The sequence below is a fragment of the Oncorhynchus clarkii genome, chromosome 25 (genome assembly GCF_045791955.1).
Source record: "Oncorhynchus clarkii lewisi isolate Uvic-CL-2024 chromosome 25, UVic_Ocla_1.0, whole genome shotgun sequence".
In the NCBI taxonomy this organism is placed as follows: Eukaryota; Metazoa; Chordata; class Actinopteri; order Salmoniformes; family Salmonidae; genus Oncorhynchus; species Oncorhynchus clarkii.
The window spans coordinates 24536303-24551341 of NC_092171.1; the positions used below are offsets into that span (position 1 = coordinate 24536303).

The 15039-nt window shown below is 42.0% G+C and overlaps 1 protein-coding gene across 2 annotated transcripts; it reads right to left on the reverse strand.

Moving 5' to 3' along the window:
• Positions 1-434: 434 nt before the first annotated feature.
• On the reverse strand, positions 435-14740 carry LOC139383370 (bone morphogenetic protein 4-like). Of its 2 annotated transcripts, XM_071127888.1 has the most exons (4): positions 14459-14740; positions 9063-9185; positions 7990-8354; positions 435-2211 (listed from the first exon to the last, which is right to left on the reverse strand). In XM_071127888.1, the coding sequence occupies exons 3-4, from the start codon at positions 8345-8347 to the stop codon at positions 1346-1348; spliced, it is 1224 nt and encodes a 407-aa protein (XP_070983989.1). In that variant the 5' UTR covers positions 8348-8354; positions 9063-9185; positions 14459-14740; the 3' UTR covers positions 435-1345. The 2 variants fall into 2 exon arrangements, with proteins under 2 accessions (XP_070983989.1, XP_070983987.1); XM_071127886.1 differs by lacking the exons at positions 9063-9185; positions 14459-14740 and having other exon boundaries at positions 7990-8446.
• Between the last annotated feature and the right edge of the window lie 299 nt (positions 14741-15039).

Below are 15039 nucleotides of genomic sequence, written 5' to 3' on the forward strand. Positions count from 1 at the left end.
TCTTTCCCAGATCTGTACCTCGACACAATTCTGTCTCAGAGTCACTACGGACAATTCCTTCGACCTCATGGCTTAGTTTTTGCTCTGACATGTACTGTCAAGAGTGGGACCTTATTATATGGACAGGTTGTGCCTTTCCAAATCATGTCCAATCAATTGAATTTACCACAGGTGGACTCCAATCAAGTTGAAGAAACATCTCAAGGCTGATCAATGGAAACAGGATGCACCAGAGCTCAATTTTGAGTCTCATAGTTAAGGGTCTGAATACTTATGTAAATAAGCTATTTCTGTTTTTTATTTTTAATACATTTGCCAAAATGTCTAAACCTGTTGTCGCTTTTTGTCTTTCTGGGGTATTGTGTATAGACAGCTGAGGATTATTTTTTCTTTTTTTTAAATCCATTTTAGAATAAAGGCTGTAACGTAACAAAATGTAGAAAGTCAAGGGGTCTGAATACTTTCCGAAGGCACTGTATATAGTGTAAGTCCGTTACTCAAGAGTGAATCACTCTAAGCTGGATGATGCCAGATATGAAACCGAACATTGTTTTATTTGGAAGCAACAGAGCATGAGAAATATTCCTCTGTTATCATGAATTGCAACAATTACTTGAGTACTTTTCAAATAGCCATCGGGCTAAGTATCAGATGCAGATGTGTTCAATCCAAATTCATATAAAACAGTCATGAGGACCTTTTCTGTCAAAGTTTCATTTTTCACAACCCATGTTATCAGATTTTTTCACAAGAATAAAAAACTGATTCCAACTCAAGGGACCTATCTAATAAAATAACTGGTTTAAAGATCAATGTATAAAGGTTCATTAAAATCAATGTACATTTCTGATACTTCAACTGATTCATAACAAATCAGCTAAGTGATCATTTCACACAGTGCTCTAATTTAAGTACACAATTGGTGTTTCTTGTGATCTGCTACAATGTAATATTGGAAGGCAATTTGTTTTTATTTTTTTGTATGTGTATAATATCAAAGCAATAAATATTACCAGTAAATAAACTTTACTTTTTAGATTAAAAAAAACTATTTTCTCATTTAAAAAACCCTTATACAATCTAATATACATTATGAAAAGTTGTACAGCTTTTTATTTATGTTTAAAATAAGGACTCACTTGTTTTTTATATGTAGATATAAATATATATATATATATTGTCAAAATATATGATCATATTGTCAAGAGAGAAAAAAAATGACGAACATACGTCTCAACAGAAAAGTTATAAATAAGGGTCCAAGTGAAGATTTTGGGAGTAAGGTGGGGCCTTAAAAATTTTCATAGCGTCCGTGCGGCCTGCCTCAAGTTGCCCATGGTCAGTGTTAGCGGCAGCCGCACCCTTCCACAACCATTTCCTGGTAGTTTTTTAGGACCACCTTGTCGTGTTCGTCCAGGTAGAGCATAGAGATGGCACTGAGCTCCGTGGGCACGCAGCAGGCTTTGGGAATGTTGGTGTTCACCGAGTTCACCAACGTCTGCACGATGGCGTGGTTGGTAGAGTTCAGGTGGTCTGCCAGGGGGAAGGGGCATTCCCCATGGCAGTAGTATGCCTGGTACCCTGGGGGCGCCACTATCCAGTCATTCCAGCCCACATCGCTGAAGTCCACGTAGAGAGCGTGACGGCGACAGTTGCGGTTACGCTTACGCCCCCGCTGCTTTGGGCTACGCTTGGCCCGACGCGTCAACGGGTGGCCCTTGCCGTCATGGCCGAAGGTGACCAACAGGGGGCGTAGCTGTTCCCAGTCCTCCCCGGGCTCCTGGTGCAGCGAGCGGCTGATGCGCAGGTGGCGGCCCTGGTGGCGCGGTGTCTGGTTGAGGTGCTGGACCTCCACGGCCAGCCCATAGTTGGGCAGGCGCTCCCGTGTCCAGCGCAGTACAGCGGGGCTCACGTCAAAGCTCTCCCAGCGCGAGGCGTTATGGCGCACCAGCCGTGTGTCTAAAAGCCGCGTGATTAGCTGTCCGGCCCGCGGGGGCTTCAGCACCTCGTACACGTTTATCCGGTGGAGCTGATCCTTGTCCCCCTCGCTTTCCGTAATGGCCTCGTCGATCTGCTGCCGGAACAGACGCAGCTCAGCCGACGAGAGCAGCTCGTCCTCTGGGATGTTGCTGAGGTTGAAGAGGAAGCGCAGTGGGATGGCCTCGCCGATCTTCGTCTGAGGCTCGCCCGGATGAACCGGCTCCATGTGCTCTGAGAAAGACAACAGGACACAGTCAATGTCATCACTTTTACCAAGGGAGTCTGTATGGGCTGCCATCTTGACTAATGACAGCCTGTATAGATTTGATTTAAGAGTTTATCACTGAGTATTTTCATATTTTATCGTTGCCTCTGAGTTCCGTTCACTTCCCTCATATTACTATTAATTAGTTCCCTCCAAAACTATTACACTGTTGGTTGTTTAACAGTACCCTTTGTGTCAATCTTCATGATTGCAACCACACAATTTTGGCCTGCAGTTATGTTTTGGAAGACAGCTTTCCACTGTACAAAAACACATACCTCTGCAGTCTAACATGCCTTAATTGACACACAAGAATGTCCACGTTCACTTGGGATAGCCTCCGGGGACTGAGTGTACATCGTCCATACTTCTTTATCTATCCATAAGGATCATCCAGGACTTCCCACAATGCCTTTCTCTGAGCACTTTGCTGAAACATGCATTACTTAGAGGGTGGTGATTAACGTGCCGCAGCTACCATATAAACATAGTGGAGGGTAACTATTCCATGCACAGTCTGCAGATTTCTGGCAAGACCACCATTGTTGGGAAAGGAATGTTGTGTCTACTATTTTCCTGCTCAATCCGGCCCTGTTATTTCACACTCAGGCTTTAATCTTATTCAGGTGGTTGTCATTATTCAAACCTTCTTTGTTTTTGATTGGCTCTACAGTTTGTTAACTAGGGACATTTGTCATTTTCATCATGAATAATCATTACGGATTCCCACAGACAATCCTTTGGTGGAGGAGCAGCAAGAGAGCTACGTGCTGCGTAGTGTTGTTTTGGTGGTGTCCGAGGTGGAACTGCATTAGAGCTGTTAAATCCACAAGCGGGTCGTTACTTTACCTTATTGCGGACACTGCCATTAAATGCAACGAATCCACACCGCACAAATCCCATGCAGCTGCGTTAGAAGTTCATGCAGCCACGTTACAAGTTCAAACCTCTAATTAGACTGATAAGTCTCATAAATTCACCTATCCAAATGAACATGAAAACATGCATTAGCCTAACATGAATGGTTTGACATTTCAGAGTGATTATTTCTAACATTGATATAGCCTAAACTTTCTAGCTCCGTTTAGAATTTCTAACTCTGTAGGGATAATAAGGAAGGGAGTGGTTTGTGACACACAAGAGCAGCCGTTCACCAATATGTCAGCTCATACCACAGTTACACCTCCAACACCGCCAAAACATCTGCTATGCGGAAGTCGGCCAAAGCTGGTTAACGCTCGATTTGATTTAATCCAGGGCTAAGACTAAGTGGAGGCCTGGAAAACCCAGCATTTCCCATAGCTTGAATTCCTGGAGGATTTAGTGGGTAATTGCATCTTTAACCTCAAGAGTTGTCTTTGACGCCTTGCATTGTTCCCTGTACAGTTTCTCCCTGCTTGAAACCAACACAGTTCCCTTTTCACATAGTTTCCCTTCCTTAGCTCTGTCGTTGTCAACTTGAACTTGGTGCCTTGACTAAATATCTTATTACCGTGTAGTGTTTCCTGAAAAAGTAACTCATTTGAATTGTTATACAATGGAATTTTACATGAAAACAGAGAACCTAGTTTGATCTCAACAAAATGCTCCAAGCATGTTATTAGCATAGTTAAACACACACATCGCATCATAGACAGGCGGCTGAGCCTCCTTCTTCCTGAGTGGCCTTGGTGCGGTGCTGTGCCGTCTTAGACAGTGTGTTAGACAGGCCCCATTAATTAAGGCTGACTCATCCCTCCTCCCCCGAGGGCAGACATGTTTTTCTTCAGCCCTCCAGCTCGGCCTTTCTGTCCAGCACTCCCTCCACTATAATACACTACTGTCACACTGTGTATGATCTCTGGATTACACAATACACATCTCTGTTTTAGAGCACATACTTGAGCCACATATGTTATACAAATGTTCTTATGTTCTTTACCTCTGTTGATCTCAGTAGTACATGAAGCCTATTACAGAACTGTTGTTTCTGACTGGCTCTCCATGACACACTTGTATAGTTGTATACACCCATGCTAAGGTGTTTCTCTTACACAAACTTTGGATAAGGACCACTATGGCACCTCTGATCCGTCAACATGACACCGTACAGAAAGACCCAACAGGCTACCTCGCACGTTCTCCTGCATATTACTGTTTCTCTATCACTCTAGAGTTAGTCTATATTCCAACTTTCCACAGTGCTTCTGGTTGAGTCTGCTCTGCTCCCAGTGCCCACATTGTTGGCAGGCGGGACTTTATATAGAAGTCTGCAGAGTAGCATTAAAGATAATTGCATGTTGAGGAAGGTCCCTGTAAAAGGTCACTAGCTCCATTTAAACTGGAGACATGAGAGAGAGGCACACTACTGCTGGCCAAAGGCTTTTTTAAGCCCTTGTGCTGGGTGGGGTGAGAAGTGTAACTCAATAATATGAAGGTATGCTTTTCCTTGAGCTGCTAACCAAACACGCTGTAGGCTTTGTCGGACTGCAGATTCTTTCAGGAGGGGAATTTGTCTGACTGAATTCTTGCCACTTCTTTGGCCACCATTTTGTGACCACATCCTTAGATTTCATAATTTATGTTGAAGGTGGGAGGGGGATGTCTTATATTCATGTTTAAGTGGTGTAGGAAATGTTGCATTTGAATTTGTTTCGATGAGACAGGGATTGTTGGGCTTATGGGTCCACACCCAGGCTAACGAGGTAGGTGGTGAGACATATGTGTTTCTGCCATCGCCATTGGAATATTATCAAATGGGGATGGACTGTTGATGTCTAGAAAATGTTTTGTTTTAGGGAAGGCAGTGAGTGCTTCATTCTAAACCATTGCTGTTTCAGGTGCTGGTTGGCCAATTAGCTTGACTTTGGCTCATGGATTCTGTAACGGGGCATGCACTACCGTTCAAAGGTTTGGGGTCACCAAGAATTGTCCTTGTTTTTGAAATATAAAGCCAGTCTCAACGTCAACAGTGAAGAGGAGACTCTGGGATGCTGGCCTTCTAGGCAGAGTTGCAAGAAAAATACGTATCTCAAACTGGAAAATAAAAAGAAAAGATTAAGATGGGAAAAAGAACACAGACACTGGACAGAGGAACTCTGCCTAGAAGGCCAGCATCCCGGAGTTGCCTCTTCACTGTTGACATTGAGACTGGTGTTTTGCGGGTACTATTTAATGAATCTGCCAGTTGAGGACTTGTGAGGTGTCTGTTTCTCAAACTATACACTCTAATGTACTTGTCCTCTTGCTCAGTTGTGCACCGGGGCCTCCACTCTTCTTTCTATTCTGGTTAGAGACAGTTTGCGCTGTTCTGTGAAGGGAGTAGTACACAGTGTTGTATGAGATCTTCAGTTTCTTGGCAAAGAACAGACTGATGAGTTTCAGAAGAGAGTGCTTTGTTTCTGGCCATTTTGGGCTGTAATTGAACCCACAAATGTTGATGCTCCAGATACTCAACTAGTCTAAAGAAGGACAGCTTTATTGCATCTTTAATCAGAACAACAGTTTTCAGCTGTGCTAACATAATTGCAAAAGGGTTTACTAATGATCAATTAGCGTTTTAAAATGCTAAACTTGGATTAGCTAACACAACGTACCATTGGAACACAGGAGTGATGGTTGCTGATAATGGGCCTCTACGCCTATGTAGATATTCCATTAAAAAATTTGCCGTGTCCAGCTACAATAGTCATTTACAACATTAGCAATGTCTACACTGTATTTCTTATCAATTTGATGTTATTTTAATGGACAAAAAATTAGCTTTTCTTCCAAAAACAAGGACATTTCTAAGTGACCCCAAACTTTTGAACGGTAGTTTATGTCATAAACATGCATTGTATAATTAACTGTACACTGCAGGAAATATGTACTTTTCTCACACTTACCAGAGGGAAGGTCACATCACCTCTGGATTTCCCCAAGTTCTCAAAATCCATGCATTTCTCTCTGATTCATTTATTGGGTTTACATTTAGACAGTTCATCCAGAGTGACTTACAGTAGTGAGTGTAAATATTTTCATACTTCTTTAATACTGGTCCCCCCTGGGAATCGAATCCACAACCACAGCATTGCAAACGCCATGCTCTACCAACTAAGCCACATGGGAGCACATACAGTAGGCCTGGTCCCAGAGGATAAGGCATGAAAGTACTACACAACTGCTGTTACCAATGTGGTCCTCTGTACACACTTAGAGAAAAGGGTTCCAAAAGGATTCTTCGGCTGTCCCCTGGAACCAAAAGGGTTCTACCTGGAACTAGGACTGAGCGATATGGCCTAAAACTCCTCTAAATGTGTTTCTAATTTATGGGTGATTCACCATTTTTAAAAAGTTCTCTAAATAAGCTTTGTTACACAATTATAGGTCAATAAACTACATTTCAAACAGTCTGGAATAATTGACTGAATTATACCTAGGCTAAATATACGCCTCCCGAGTGGCGCGGCGGTCTAAGGCACTTTATCTCAAGAGGTGTCACTACTGTCCCTGGTTCGAATCCAGGCTGTATCACATCCGGCTGTGATTGGGAGTCCCATAGGGCGGCGCACAGTCGGCCGGGGTAGGCCACTGACTTACATAGTTATAAAGTAAAGACTTCCTCATTTTGTTATTTGATCAAAATAGTTTAACCTGCTTTTTTGCAATAATCACTGATCTAGCTTTCAAGTCTGTCTATGGACATTTTCTTTTTGTTACAAATTTAACCAGAACCATGCACAAGCCCACCTGCTAGTGAGTAGCCAACGTTGATCTATTTGCTTGCTAACAAGGTAGTACAGTTGAACTGTTATGAATACACCCTCCTGTCCGTCTCCAACTGTTTGAACAACATAGCCTGTTCACTTTGTTGACGTCGCTTGTACAAATGCTGCTAGCGGTACGTGGTATCGCAATGCCGCGAGCACCAGAACTTGAGCACTAATTTTCCACAATTATGTTCATTGATATTTCCGTTTTAGTAGGGTCTGTTCTGTTCTACATTTTGGACATTGAGACATAAAAGGTATTGTAAAAGCTGATTTATGGTCATTCCGTCGTCTGAATTGGCCGTACAGCATTGGCTGTAGCATGGCTGAAGCATTCATACTTCTTGCGCTTCACGGAGCAGAGCTGGTGTGAAGGAAGTTGTCAAGGAAGTGAGTTTGTGTTTATATAGGACGTATCACCCCCACCTACCATCAACCAATCATGTCAACGTGGAGTTATACGTGCTCTTTTGTTACAAAATCTGGAAGGTGTACAGTGATGCAAGCCTCCTGAGGCTCCGCAATTGCGTCACACTCTCTACGGAGCCTCCGGACTGCGGTGTCGGATCAAGCATAAATCGCCTTTTAGAAAGTTTAAGTTCTCCTCTGTCACAGTAATATGTCTCAATGTGTTTTGGTGCCCATATGACCGATTCTGTTGGACCAAACTTCAAATGCAAATAGGGAGTTGAAACTACTTGTTGGCAGTGAGGAAGAAGTGATCTTTCGTCTTTGTTGTTGTGAGGGACATACAGTAATAACATTGATTCTTGCGATACAGGCATTTGGAACATTGCGAGAGAAAAATATATCATTCATTTGAGATATTACCTGGAACCAAAAAGGGATATTCAAAGGCTTCTCCTATGGGGCCAGCCAAAGAAACCTTTTAGGTTCGAGATGGCACCTTTTTTCTAAGAGTGTACAGACAGTTACTTACATCACTCTCCTTCTATCTCCCTCTTTCCCTCCCTCCCTCTCTCATGCTCTCTTTTTCTCTATCTCTTTCTTTACCTTCGTGGTGGAAGCCCCTCACGGTGTTGGCGCGGCTAGCCGACCTCTCGGGGTACTCAAAGGTGGTGTCGTGGGTGCCGGCCTCCTCAGCCTCGCCCGATTGCAGCCGGTAGAGGTCCAGCAGGTAGCGTGGCACAGTGGCCGAGCGACTGGGCCGCGGTCGCCTCTGCAGTCCAAACATGTGCAGCAGCGTGGCCTCAAAGTCCCGCAGCAGTTCATGGCTCTGACCAGCAGTCCGGCTCTGCAGGCCCGGGGCTTTCTTCTTTCCTTCCTCAGGTATCAGACTAGCATGGTTGCTCTCTCCCAGCAGGACTTGGCATAATAAAATGACCATCAGCATTCGATTACCAGGAATCATGATGTCTCTGGGAAGGCAAAAACAGAGCAAAAAGAGATAAGTGGGGAGTGTGAGAGAGAGAGGATAAAGAAAGAAAGAAACCTCTGTTTTAAGTGACATTCTATATTTGTCTACCCTTCCTACATCTCCTTCTTTTCCAACATAACCTCCACCCTATTGGACCCTTCACTAGTGTTTTCACTGTAAATGTTCTCTAATTGGTTATAATTGTCCTGTCTGACTTGTTTACAGTAAAATGGCCTACGATCAGATAGCCCCCCTATGCAGTTTATCTGTTGCAACATCCTCCAAGAGTAAACAGCTGGTTGAAGAACACAGCTTTTTGAACGGAATCTGAGGGCCATTCCTTTTACCCCTCCTCTTCCCTCTCTCTTCCTCCCTCTACCTCCTTCTCTCTCTCTCTTCCTCTCTTTCCCTCCTCCACTATGATTAGAAAATAGGAGAAACAGCCAAGTGGTCAAAGCAAATTCTTAACTCGATAAGGAGCCCAGTCCCTCAGTCTACCTCGACCAATCAAAGACAAACAAAGGACCATGTGCCACACATTTCACCAACAATTCCTCTGCAAAAGTCAGACCAGACGCTCTTCCATTTTATTAATCTAGTAATTTAAATGTAAAATATGACAAACTCCTGAGAAAACAAAAGGGAGAAATACAGAAAGATGGGGCAATGGTGTCACATGGCATAAATAGATTTTGCCTGGTCCACTTACCGACAGAAAATAAAGCATGGGAAAACAGTCCATGTTTGTTGGGAGCCGGCAATGGTCGCGTTCCTCAAGGAAATGTTACGTGGTGCTGGGGGGCTGCTCGAGAGTGTTGGAGTGACCCTGTTCCTGAAATGAGAAAAAGGACATTGTAGTCATTGTAGTCTAGCTTAGAGGCAAATACTTCTGGCTTTTTATTTGTCACATGTCACATGTACCAAACACAACAGGTGTAGACTTTACCGTGAAAATCCATACTTACAAGCTCCTTCCTGACAATGTAGCGTGTGTGTGTGTGTGTGTGTGTGTGTGTGTGTGTGAGTGTGAGTGTGAGTGTGAGTGTGAGTGTGAGTGTGTGTGTGTGTGTGTGTGTGTGTGTGTGTGTGCGTGCGTGCGTGTGTAACCCGGTCTCTCTTCATTAAGGCTTATCACATAGACATTTCAACATTTAATCAAATGGCTACCCAGACTATTTGCCCCTTCCCTTTATAGTGCTGCTACTCTGTTATTATCTATGCATAGTCACTTTAATAACTCTACCTACATGTACATGTTACCTCAATTACCTCGACTAACCGGTGCCCCCCCGCACATTGACTCTGTACGGTACCCCCTGTATATAGCCTCGCTATTGTTATTTTACTGCTGCTCTTTAATTATTTGTTAGTTTTATTTCTTATTCTTATTTCATTTAGTTATTTTTTTTATTTTTTTCAACTGCATTGTCAGTTAAGGTCTTGTAAGTGAGCATTTCACTGTAAGGTCTACTACACCTGTTGTATTCAGCATTTCACTGTAAGGTCTACTACACCTGTTGTATTCAGCATTTTACTGTAAGGTCTAGTACACCTGTTGAATTCGGCACATGTGACAAATAAAGTTTGATTTGATTTGAAGTGGGGTGAAAGGTTACATTCCTGTTCTCTATAGTGTATCTGGTATGTCAAGAGTAAGGAAACCGACCACCCTTCAAAGAGCAGCCCTCGTAGACACCACACATTAAATAGGACAGAAAATGAAGCAGCCAAAACATATCATGTAACAATTAAGTGAGAAATATTCAAATTCAATATTTGTTACTTCAAATACAATTTTTTGACTCAAGCAGACATACAGTATTTCAGAGATCGTGACACAACATCCGTCTATAAGCAATTTGTCTGTCAATTAAAAGTAGACCAAAGTCACTGTAGAGAGCATGGCTTTACGTAAACACTGCCTTGCCTATGCAGAACAGACAGACAGTGTAGATGGACACTCACTTGTCCTCCCTCCTCATTAACGCCAGCTATCAGATGGTTCATGACTGCTCTGTATTGATTAGTGGGGGATCAATCTGCATCCCAATGATGGGTTAAACTTAAAGAGTACTAAGTGCACTGCACCCATCAAAAAGGGACCTTCCTCTTCCCCTCCTCCTCTGTTGTCCTGAGATCTGTGGAGCCGCTGATGACAAGCCTGCTGCTCTGCTCTTTGACCATACTGGCATCAATAAGCCTAAACCCAACCTCCATGGACTCAGACAAGTACTAATGCATCTCTATATGCTGTCCTCCTGTCCTGCCCAGTATGGTGCATACATATTTACTAACAACATATTTCATGCTACAGTACATAGTATATATAGTATATATATACTCTAGTCTCAAACCTGTGTGATCTGAGTTTGTTGAACCCGGAGGTGTGTCTTTCAACCCTGGTCAAAAGCATAACGTGTGTGTGTTTTTATTTGTGTATTTCTTTGTTATTTTTTACACTGCACAATAATTGCCTTTCGGGCACAATATAGATCTATTGAATTGAATAGAACCTTGTTTTTCCAGACCAGACCAGACACACAAATTCACCACTGCAGTATGCCAACAAGAATAAAACCACAAGTCTATTAATCACAAGTTGTTATGCAATACAATTCACTTGAGTGTCATGGCAAGGCAGTTCTAGAACTGAGACAATCCTATCCAATGCCTCTACACACAGCGTTCTGTCCTGTAGATGGTTTACGCCCATTCTGTGGATCTACGACATCACAAACAGAGGGACTTGGCCCTAATGAATATCTTGCTTTTACACACATTGCTGAATCACACTAATAAAATGAAGAGTGTTTGTGAAATAGGTCCTGGGCAAACAACAGTACCGCAGATAAGACACTTCAACACTTCATATGAGCCCATTCCATTATAACTGGAATGTGTTCCACTGGAACTGGCTGATGTAAAAAGGGCTTTAATAATACACTTCATTGATTGATTGATTTGATTGAACTGTGTGTGTGTCTGGGTTCATATCTCTGTGTTTATCTTTTTCCCTCCATGGGTCACTGTACATGCAATCAAGGAGATATTTTTCATTTTTTGTAGCAGAATTAGATGTTGACCTTTGTGTGACCTCATGTTCTCGGTCATGACACAAGGTCGTGTGCTTGTGTGTGTGTGAGAACCATGGTGAAGAGGTAGTAGGGTTCTGAACATGATCAGCTCTATTACCCATAGGGTGGGGGTGGGGGGATAACGTGTGTGCATCCCTGACAACAAACACTCATTGTGTCGAGAGGGCCTCTCCCATGATTACAGCGATTCAAACCGCTCAAAACAGTGACTACAGAACTTCTTACAGTAATGACTGACAGAGCCACTTACTATAAGTTGATGGATTCACCAAGTAGGTTGATGACAGTACTAACCGTCTACAGTATATAGGGATGTAACCAACAATAATGCTCATCATATTTCTTCCTTGTCTCCTATTATATTGTAATAACCAATGTATAGGAGGATGTCTAGAAGGATAAATAACATTATGTTTGAACAATTACAGATGTACATAACTCTTCCTTTTATTGGGTTATTCTGCGTTATTCAGCTCACCAGCTGTGATCAGGCCTAAAGTAGAGGAGAGGGACAGTAAGGAAGAAAGCGTAATATCCACAGTCTGAGTTTTGAACCGAAACAAGAGACAGTGACATATTTTGCAATGAATGTACTGTAGCCCAGGGTGCAATTAGGCCTGGCAGTTAGCTTCCTCTGGTTTGGCCTAGTCCTCCTCCTCCCTAGGCCTCCCTGTATTTGACTTCCCTCTTCCCTCTGTCTCCTCCTCCCTCCCCCCTCTCTCTAACCAGAGATAATGTGATCAGACTATGCACATGGTGCTTTAGATGTGTTTCCTGAGGAATTTGACAGGGATGGTGGGAGGGGAGCAGGTTACCACGGGAACAGACAATAGTCCAGGGCCCAATTGTACTGTTTTAGCTCAAACTTCCCAGGCAGGTATTTCCTTATTTTGAGGAAGTATTCCAGCAGCATTCATATTCCATGCTTTTTTTTTGTCTACTGTGAAAGTTTAGTATTCATTTTAAAAATACAACTTGTATGCTCTATGGGTATACTTTATGAAAAATAAAGCATGATATCTTAACTTATTTCTGACAATAAGTAGGGTACAAAAACAACAGCAAGGTGGTTTTGAAGACAGTTCTGAGACTACAAATGGATGTTTCTAATCGTAATCAATCATCAGTTGATTGTCTGTCTAGTTGTTATGTCAAGGGCAAAAAATGTGTTTTATGTTTTAACCTCATCAGTTAATTATAAATGATTTAGTGATCTTCTTCCATTTGAAGTTATAGTAAAAGTAAATGGCTATAACTTCAAGGCCAAACAACAGTTTGACGTGACATCAAAGTTATTGAAGCGTGTGCCAAAGCAGGTTGGTAGTTAATTGCTGAATGTGGTTTAAAAACAGACAAATAAAATACAGCATGAACGTTCAGTCCTTAAAACACTGAAATTCAACCTTATCGTTGTTTTACAATGCTTTGTAAATAATTGGGTAGGCCCTATCTATACAATCATTCATAATATATCTTTAGATTAATTCATGTTGTTCTCAACATGTTGTATATGCTCCCTATAATAAGGAACGAAAATAGACAAACAAAACAATTGGGTTTGGCAATGTCAAGTACTCTACGTTGATTTACACAATAGCCTATTCTCTCGGCGCTCCCGGCAGTTTGTTCTGATATGTATAACCCCTTATGATCCCATTTTAAATTCAGCTTTTTTTCCCCCTTTTTGCTCTGCTTTTTTTTAATTCTCCCTAAACTGTAAGCATGGGTCTGTTTGCACTTAGCAAGGAGGCCAACTTCTCAAAATTAAGAACAGAGACGTTTACTCTAACTGTCAGCTGCATGCCCAAATCCTTTCTTATAATTAACTTGCTGTAAACTGTGGAATTGTGGTGGAATCATTAGTCATCAAATCATTTATTTAAACAAACGAGTAATGTAATGATTTAACAAATTCGAATATGCTAGTGTTAGTGGCTGCAGGTTGAAAAGTCCCAGGGTACATGCGTCGGGGAGGCCGGAATTAATACATATTTACTCTCCCTTTATTGTATTCATGAGATTTTCTTTAATAATGTCTAAATTCGATACATAGATCTTGATATTTTGTGCATGTGAGCCATTTGTTTGTTTGTAGTAGCAGTTTGTAGTGTACAGTGCGTCCTTATTTGTTCTTATAACACGTTGGAGATAATTGTGTTTCCATGATGTTGTAAACCCCAGTCATTTATTCTTAAATTACCATTAGGCATCTAAATTATATTACATTTTTAAAGAAATAGGCTTTGACATTTGAGAAATCTAAAATCACCTAATTGAACTACAGAGCACAGCTACATTTACGCATGAGACCAGTCTCTGTCCCAGGGTGTCTATTAATTGAATGTAAACTTCAATTTTAAGGATTAAATCCATAATCTGACAAATCTGTAACGACCTGGCGACGAATGTTTGGAAAAGTGAAAAGTGAGGGTTGCCATCCCAAACGGTTACCAAATGGGAAATATGCGCACTAGTTACTGTGCGTGCAGGTGTCTAAAAACCCGAGTGCCCCCCGCCCCCCCCTCTAAAAAATGTCTACTCATGCAACAGTTATAAACTCCCAAAGCAAGTACTGTTAACATTCTTTTGCAGAAAAGTATCTTATTATTTTTTCCATGTTAAACACTTTCTGGCACAATTGTCCAGGCGTGCGTTAGGATAGTCGGTGATCACTTTATTTCACCGGGGGCAAAAAAAATAATAATGAAGTAGCTTCAGTAATCGAATTAAATGCAATGGGCTACATTTAATGTTCAGTATCATGAACATGAGCCGCTGTCGTTAGGCTAATATTATTTATTACCTATGCAATTTCAATCATTTACAGTTCATGGGAAGAATATATCAGCCTAATGTAGCTCATCGGAGCCTAAACTGGATACGGAAGAACTATGTAGGCTAATCTTGTAGACTACTTGTATAGAGTTGACGTCATTTAATAGGCTATAATTGTTTTGTCAATTTAATCGGATTCGAATATGCCACAGACATGAGGTTGAGCGTCGCTTACCATTAGTAGGGGTACAGGTAGTATCCTCGAGAAAAGTACATATGACAAAAAGAAAGTGCGAGCTCTCCCCATGCAATGGAAGTCCAGGTGTAAAGCATGTACTGAAAACGCCGAATGAACTTATGTAGAAGTACGGTGGTTCCTTCGGATCATTAATTCCTTAACGACCCCTCTAAAAAACAAGAGGCGAGAGAGACGATGGCCGGAGACGGAGGCGGTTTGAAGCAGCGTAGGTTTGCAGCGGGGTTCCCATTTCCAGAAGTTCATGGGGGCGGCACACTGCGCGAACAGGCGGACTCTCCAACTGATCAAGCATCTATTGCCCCTTGCCGTTTTTATGTGTCCGCCCTATTTAGCCTTCCTGCTTCCTCCTACCCCTCTCCAACCCCATCCTGCTGTCTCAAACACCTTAGATAAACCCCTCCCCTCTCTTTTCGACTTAAAAGAAGAGACACACGTTGTGCGCAATTTGGGCCTATAAATACATTTAAACGTTATAATATTATTCTGTACATTATTGAAATATGACATGTTATTTTTAGATATGACACTTCCATATGTGTATTTGAAAATGTAATTTG